The following is an 8393-nucleotide window of genomic DNA, read 5'->3' on the forward strand; positions in this document are numbered from 1 at the left end:
CTCTCCAAAAAAAAAAAAATAAGAAGAAGAAAGATCTAAATTAATTACCCACTTTACACACCAGAGAACTAGAAAAATGAAAGCAAACTAAACCTATAGCTAACAAAAGGAAGAAAATAATAAAGATTACAGTGGAGATAAACAAAATAGAGAACAGAAAAACAATAGGAAAAAAAAATGTAACCAAGAGTTGATTCTTTGAAAAATTTAACAAAATTGACTGCCCTTTAGCTAGATTGACAAGAGAAGACAAAATTACTAAAATCAGAAAATGAAAGTGAGGACATTATTAATGGCCACACAGAAATTTAAAAAGATTAAAAGAGCAGACTATGAACAATCAAACAACAATATATCAGGTAACCTAGATGAAATTGAGAAATTATCTAAACTGATTCAAAAAATAAACTGAAAATGTGTCTCTGAAGTGTTCTTTTTCTGAAATAGTTATTATTGAAAATGAGAAAAATATTTCCCTGAATAAATGGATAAGGCAGGAAAAAAAATCTCAACAGATCTATAAATAGTAAAGAAAGTAATCAAAAACTTCCTAAAAAAGTAAAGTCCAAGACTAGATGGTTTCACTGAAGAATTCTAACAAACATACAAAGAAGACACTAATCCTTCTCAAACTTTTCCAGGAAATAGACAAGGGTACATTTCCTAACTAATTCCATGAAGTCAGCATTACCCTGATAACAAAGCCAGTTTAGCCATAAGAAAGAATGAGAACCTCACATCTGATAAAAAGTATACAAATATGGAAGATTTAATGCTGAGTGAAGCAAGCCAGATTATGAGAGAAGCATTGTATGTCCCCACTTAATATACACTTAATGTCCACACTCTAGGACAGAAACTAAAGGATTGGAAGGTTATAAAGGCATGGAGAGCAACTATAGATACTAGAAACAGTGTGGGAAGAAGAGGGTAGGCAGTGAGGAGTAAGAGGGAGGGAATCAGGAGAAGCAAAAAAAAAAAGAAAGAAAGAAAGAAAAGGAAACATCTAACAGTTATAAAAGTATAAGATTGTGTGTTAAGGAAAGTGTGGTAATATGGGAATATTTTTTTCTTTAGAGAGAGATTTTTTGCTATAGGGTTCATGCTCTAGCTATAGAGACAGAGAGACAGAAAGCAAGAAATCACCCCCTCCAGGGGGTGGCCACGCTGCAATTTCTTCTCCTCTATTCTCCTTAGGATTTTGGGCACGCACATGTGCCCAGGATGAGTTTCAAGCTGCCCGGTCCCAGACTCAAACTGCACAAGGCCACATGGGAGTGCAGGGATGGAACCATTACTCCATCTGCTGGTCCCTATGGTAATATCTTTGACTGGACTAATGCACATTTATGCTGGGAATATTCATTTTGTATGCTGCAAAGGTGTACAGTGATCAAATGTAAATAAAACAAGAAATAAAAGGGAAAAATGAAAACATATTAATGGGGAAAAAAGACATTACAAGGAAAGAATATCACAGAGCAGTGTCCTTTATGAATATAAGTGCAAAAATTCTCAGGACCAAATTTAACACAGATCAAATCCAACAGCATATTAAAAAGATTATATACATGACCAAGTAGGATTTATCCAAGATATGCAAGAGTGGTCAACATAAAATCAATCTATGCAACATACTTTTAAAAAAATTTATTCTTTAGTTTGCTATAAGAAGTGTCCACTTGCCAGAGAGAGACAGAGAGAGCAAGAGAGAGGGAAAGTGAGAAATCACCCCCGTGGGGTTGGCCACACTGCAATTCCTTCTTCTCCATTCTCTCCTTGAGATTTTTGGGTACACACTCAACACGTGTCTGACCTGATTTTCAAGCTGCCATGTCCAGGACTTGAACTATACAGAGTAGGTCATGTGGGATCTCACCACCTTACTCTCAATGCCACCTGCTGGCCTGCAACATATCTTTTTAATAGAACAACAACAAACAAAACTCCACATGATCATCTCCATGATGTAAAAAATAAAGGGGGGGGGCATTTTACAAAATCAAATAAACTTTTAGGAAAAGAATACTCATAAAAAACCATCTGGTGGGGGCCAGCAGGTGGTGTGGTGGTTAAGGGCACTAGACTCCCACGTGGCTAACTGTGGTTTGAGTCCCGGACCTGGAGGCTTGCTTTCTCACTTCTCTCTTTCTCTTGCTCTCTCTCTCGGCTCTCTCTCATACTCACTGTGTCCCTCTCTGGTCAAATTAAAATAAATGAAGTTAAATAAGATAATTCTTTAAAAAAAAAAAACATCTGGCAATTCCTCACAAAGTGAAAAGTAGAATTATCATATGGCCAAGCAATTCCATGTTTAGGTATATTCTTAGAAGAACTGAAACCAGGGAGGGGAAAGCGGGCACGGTCCTGTCGAGAGGAAGCATGGCAAGTTTCTCCAGGGTGCCCTAGCAATGGGCCACTTTTGCTCGAGCGTGGTATCTCTTAGATGGGAAAATGCAGCCCCCTAGGAAACTTGCTGTTTTGGCATCCACAAAGCTTCAGGGATTACATAAACCTGTGTACCATCCATTGAGTAAGTATTGCCCTACTCTGCTATTACTCTAGTATGGTCTTTTCACCACACATCTGCTATAAGTATTTTTTTTAATGAAAGTTAAAGTAAAAGCCAAAGTTTTGCCAATCCCCTGTTAGGACTTACATGATTTAGCTGCTATGGTGTCTCTAACTTTAATTTCCTAACTCTGTCCCTTGAACAATCCACCCAGGCCTGTTGTTCCATTAACTTCCCTGCCAAGCACATTTTTGCCATAGGGCCTTTTCACATTCTGTTCCCTCTGCCTGGATACGTTTTCTCAGACTTCTCCATGGCTTGTTCCTTCACATCTTTCAGATTTCTGCTGTTTTTTGTATTCCGGGAGACTTCTTCCCAGCTTCCGAAGATTATCGGCTATAGGAGAACGAAAATTGCAGAAAATAACACTACAGTGATTGAAATTTCTTTCTGATGCACTTTTCTAACCTATAGGACAGTGATACATCTACACGAGTTATGTACTGGTTAAAAAGTGCTGAATGTTTATGGAGAAAAGCCAGGAAGGGATATTCCTTTAACAGGAACTTTTTAGAAATATACTGCAGTCATGCGCCAGGTAACTTTTCAGTCAATGAGGGACCACATATACCAAATGATGGTCCTGTAAGATTATAGTAGGCTGTACCATCTAGGTTTGTGTAAATACATTCTCTGAAGTTCCTGTAGCAATGAAACCACCTAAGGACATGTCTCAGGATTTATCCCCGCTAAGCTACGTGCAGCTGTGTTTTATAGAATGTTTTACTATGTAATCTGATCTTAACTGTATAATGGTGATAAGAATAAAATTGTTTTTCTTGGCTAATTAAAACAAAAAGAAGAACTGAAACCAGGGACTTGAACAGATATTTGTACCTAATGTTCATTGTAGTATTATTCATAATCACCAAAAAGTAAAAACAATCTAAGTATCCATCAACAGATGGCATCTTGGGAAAAAATGGGGAGATGACTCTGCCTCCCACAATTCCCACCAAAGAAGAGATCACAACTTCTTGGTTTAACACAAAGGCATCACACCCCACACTCACCCTTCTCTTTAGCTGTTGTTGGAAAATTTCATAGCCATCAACTGATTTAGACTGTGCTCCATGGGGCATTTGAGACACAGGATGTTCCCAAAGGGTCTGGTCGGATTGTACTCATGAAGATCTTCAATACTGAGAGTGGTACCCACACCTGGTATTACAGGCTAAGGGAGTTCTGTGAATTAAAAAAGTTATAAAGAACTTCAGACATCATTTAAATTGAAACTACACATTGCAAAAACCCTACTCCTGCTATTTTTCCTTCTTAATACACCAGTGTGGCCAATTGTCCTTCCTTTTAATTTCTAGATGTAAGAAAGATAGGTTTTCATCTGCCCTTAATAGAAATTGAATTAGAGATAGCTGCTACAACCTGAGACTATGAGACACGAGACTATGTTGGGATTTTTCTGTGTAGGCTTTCCCTCAGATGCATTAAATGTTAGCAGAGGAAGGTCAATAGAAAGACTAGCATTTTAACACTGATTCTAATACCTGTATTTTCCAAATCTGGACAATAAAGAGGATAATATCAACAAAGGAAGAAAGAGGCAGGATAGTTAGGCAACCCCAATCTATACTGTCATTCTACGTCACAAAACCTCACCTAGAAACTAGTTTTTGATAATATAAACAGAAGCTGGGATAGGGTAAGCAATAATGACTTCATCTCCGTAGACTGTGCAAATATTAATAGATAAAATGGTGGGATTAAAGGAATTAATTTAACTACAGACTCCTAAAGGGCTTCGGTATTCTATGTCTGTGTCATACATAGGGATGAGCTCTGACAAAAAAGGATCAGCACAAAGGGATGCCACCAAAGACAGGTATAAACCATTAAGTCGAAAGCCCTGTCTAGAAACCAAAACCAAGGATGAATCAACAGTTACCAAGGTGGGATGGATAACACTATTAATGAAGCAGTTTCTGTAGGTGGTCCTCAGAAAGACCCTCCTTTTAGGTTAGGAATGCAGGGGAAGGGAGCCTTTGATGAAGCAATAAATCTGGCACCTCTCCACAGAGAGAGAGCTATTGAGGATGGTGGGGATAGGTCACTTCAAAACTACATTTCCTGTGTAGTTGTCCAGGTTTTTGCTGATGAGAACCAGAAATCCTTTGGGCGTTAAAAAGCTTCAAAGCATTTTTTTTTTTGAGAGATTTTCACTGTAGGGCGCGTGCACTCGCCAGACAGACAGAGAGAGACATAGAGACAGAAAGCGAGAAATCAGCCCCCAGGGGGGATGGTCACGCCGCAATCCCTTCTCCTCCATTCTCCTCTCGGGATCCTGGGCACGCACGCACACGCGCCCGGCGTGAGTTTTAAGCCACCGGGTCCGGGACACGAACCGCGGTCGACTACGTGGGAGTCCAGCGACATAGCCATTACGCTAACTGCTGGTTCCCCAAAGCATTATTTTGATGTGAAAAGTTGAGCACAAGTTCTGTATGTCAGACTTAAATGAAAGCATTTATGTTCTCTTTCTCTGGAGTTAGTCTTTACCCTCATCCTCAGAGCTGCCCAGGTGCAAGGGGTTTTCAAAAAGTTCGTGGAGAATGTGTATTATAGAAAAACTATGTTAAGAATTTCACATTTTTATGCACCAAAATAAAATCATACCTTTTTTGTCATAAGGCACGTGCAGTTGCCAGAGAGAGACAGAGACAGAAAGTGAGAAATCATTTTCCAAGGGCCATGCCACAATCCCTTTTCCTCCATTTTTCTCTCAGGATTTTGGGCACATATGCACATGTGCCTGACATGATTTTCAGGCCATTGGATCTGGGTCTTGAACCATGGAATCGACCACGTGGATCTGTGTTGTAATCTCCAGGTAACCTGTTGGTCCCATACTTTGTTTTTCTTTAAATTATTCATTTTATTTTAATTTAGTAGTAGTAATAGTAGTAGTAGCAGTAGTATTCAATTTGCTATTGGGCACATGCACTCACTACAGAGTGACAGAGAGAGAGAAAGAGAGAATGTAAGCCACCAGGTCCAGGACTTGAACTGCAGTCAGCCATGTGAAGTCAAGTGCCTCAGCCACCATGACATCCTGTTGGCCCCCATACTTTGTTGTTTAATTGCCAAAGGGCACAGGTGCTCACCCCAGACAGAGACAGAGGAGAAAGCATCCCACAATGGGACGTGGTCATACCACAATCTGTTCTCCTTTATTTCTTCAACCTATTGGAATTCTGGGCACATACACCTGGTATGTTTTTCAAGCTTCATGGCCTGGACTTTAAACCACAGTCAGCCATGTAGAATATAGCTCTTTTAATCACTAGACTACAGGACCAACACAAACTAAACTCATAATGTAATTCCATTTTTCCATGAATTTCTTGAAGTCCCTTAATATGGCTTCATTCCTTACTTGAAGCTCTATTAGCTAAAACTTACAAACAGCTTATAGCACAGTCCTGTCTTCTTATATACAGTGATTCTACTCCATGAACATGTTGGAATTAAAGGATCTCTCAGTGTGAACACATTTTGTTGGTGTCCCCCTACAGACACACAGACACAGACAGTGCTCTTCACCATCGTTATGTTGTTTGTGTTTATCCCTCTGACTAGATTTCACTGAAGAACTAGGACAATGTTTTCACCAGTTTTAGCATGCAACTTTATTAGCAACATGTAAATAAAATCTCAGAAAAATACACTTATATCAATATAAAGTACAGATATATAATTTACTCAGAATGAATAGGTCCATAATCAGGTCACATTGTAGAAATAACAAAAATATATCAATTTATATTATATAGCACAATAAAAATCAACAAATGTCCAAGCTCTTAAGGTTGATACCTAAGAAATGTCCACCTTTGATCAACATAGACAGCAAAAGTATTAAATTTATAATTATATATATTGTTTTCATATTGTAACACAAAAAATTATTCACAATTTTGTGAGAATATACTGATATTCAGAGTTTGAGTACTAATCGTATAACTTTATCTCTCACCTCAGGAACACTGTGCTCTGCTAAATCTTGGAGTTTCTGACTAAATCCTTTTGCTTCCTGGAATATGGATATAAGTTCAGACTTAGTGAACTTGTCCTTGGTAAATAGCTTTGTCTTTTTTTTTAATTGGTAATTTATATTCTCAAATATTTCAATAATATTAAGAATATTGGCCTTTGACTCTTTCTTGTTAAAGGGTGCAACTAGTGATGACAGTACTTTAGCACTGATCAGTTCTCTTATATTGGCCTGATTTTTAGATAAGCACAAAAATACTTTTAAAACATAAAACTTGGTCTTGACACTTCCCTTTCTTAACAAGGTGAGAAAATCTGGAATGTAATTAACAATCATACGGTGATCCTCAAATTTCACACTTAGTTGTGCTAATAATTTTAGACCAGCCAGCTGCATAGGGGAGTTCAAGGGATAAGAGATTATGTCCTTGCATACCTGTTGTATGTTTGACTCTCCCAGTTTTGGTTCTTCAGAAGACTCAGAGCTATCATCTACCTTATTTAAAGTTCTAGGATGCTCTTTAACACTGGGATTATGGACCAAGTCTTCAATCATGACAGTAATACCTACATCATGAATTATATCTTGAGTAAATGGATAAGCAGGACTGATGCCCATTATCATTGTAGCTATTTCATGAATAAAAGGATCCTTAGTTAATTTAAGCAAGGCAACAAGTTTATCAAACTCCTTAGGCTCTAAACTAAAGCTACGTGATTTGCAGCGGCAGGTCCTTGGATTAGGCCCATACTTTTCTCTATGCCTAATCTGATTTTTTATCTCAGCTAAAGTCTGTAAGTAAGGCCCACCATAAGGTGGGATCCTGGTTAGAGGCCGAATTCCCAGAGGAGTTTCAATCAAGGTCTCAAACAGGGTCCAGTTCCCTTCTGGAGGCAAGGATTGCTCTCCTCCCTCAACTGGGACTAGGACACTATACCTGGCCCTTAACCATGCTGTAGCTTTTTGTTTTGTAGTACATGTGGGTATGGGTGTGGGTTTAAGCTTTTCCTGGACCTTAGGTGGGGGCTCATAAACTTTAGGAAGAGTATCTTCTTCAGGCCAGAACCAGGACCCTAGACTAGGCTCTTCTTCATTCCAGAACCAGGAACAGACATTTTCTTCATCCTGATCACTGGGCTTGATTCCAATATCAGCTTTATCCCCAGACCTAGACTTGAAGCTAGCTTCTTTGTTTATATCTTGGCTAGGCTTAATACAGGCTTTATCATCTGGCGTGGCACAGGACCTGATATTTTTCTTACTGCCAGCACCAACCTTGACTTCAGATTTGGTTATGGCACTGACCCTAGACACAGGCATGACCTTTGATTTGGTTTGGGGAACTATGCTGGGTTCTGCTAAGGGATTTGCCTTAGTCTCAGCTATCAATCTAGTCTCAGTCATATCTTCCATCTTGCTTATGTCCCTTGTCAAAGCCACAGCCTCAGTGTAAGTCACTGTCTGTGTCCTGGCCATCATGCCATCCTCAGACTTGTCCTGGGCCACTGATGGTGTTTTCAGTTCTGCCTCAGCCATTGCCTCAGCCTGGGTCTTTACCTTCACTCTAGCTTTAGAAGGACCACTGATTCCAGCTTGCAAGGCAGACCCAGCCTCTTCTCCAGCCCTTGCTCCAGCCCCAGAGCCAATCATGGTTCAAGATAAAGGCAAGGCCCAGTTATGTAGCCCTCCCCTATCTCAGCCTTGACTGAAGGTCTGTCCCAGGTTAGTGTTTTCATACAAAGTCCGTAGTCACACAGCCCCCTTTCCGACTACAGGCTCTGCCAATGATATAGACAACATGCAGAGGACGCT

At 39.4% G+C, this 8393-nt stretch overlaps 2 protein-coding genes across 7 annotated transcripts in view; both read right to left on the bottom strand.

The window, feature by feature from the left end:
* The window catches only part of LOC102484314 (G-protein coupled receptor-associated sorting protein 2), a 93813-nt gene that overhangs the window by 83019 nt on the left and 2401 nt on the right, over positions 1–8393 (bottom strand). For all 6 annotated transcript variants that reach the window (XM_027767296.1, XM_027767295.1, XM_027767294.1 and 3 more), the window contains one exon: positions 3586–3757. The gene's annotated coding sequence lies outside the window, so the exon portion shown is untranslated. The remainder of the gene's footprint in view (positions 1–3585; positions 3758–8393) is intronic.
* Positions 6202–8387, bottom strand: ARMCX5 (armadillo repeat containing X-linked 5). The gene has a single exon (XM_006166054.3). It carries the CDS (start codon positions 8229–8231, stop codon positions 6525–6527), a length of 1707 nt encoding a protein of 568 aa, XP_006166116.1. The 5' UTR covers positions 8232–8387; the 3' UTR covers positions 6202–6524.

This window comes from Tupaia chinensis, unplaced genomic scaffold, assembly GCF_000334495.1.
Source record: "Tupaia chinensis unplaced genomic scaffold, TupChi_1.0 Scaffold144165_1, whole genome shotgun sequence".
In the NCBI taxonomy this organism is placed as follows: domain Eukaryota; kingdom Metazoa; phylum Chordata; class Mammalia; order Scandentia; family Tupaiidae; genus Tupaia; species Tupaia belangeri.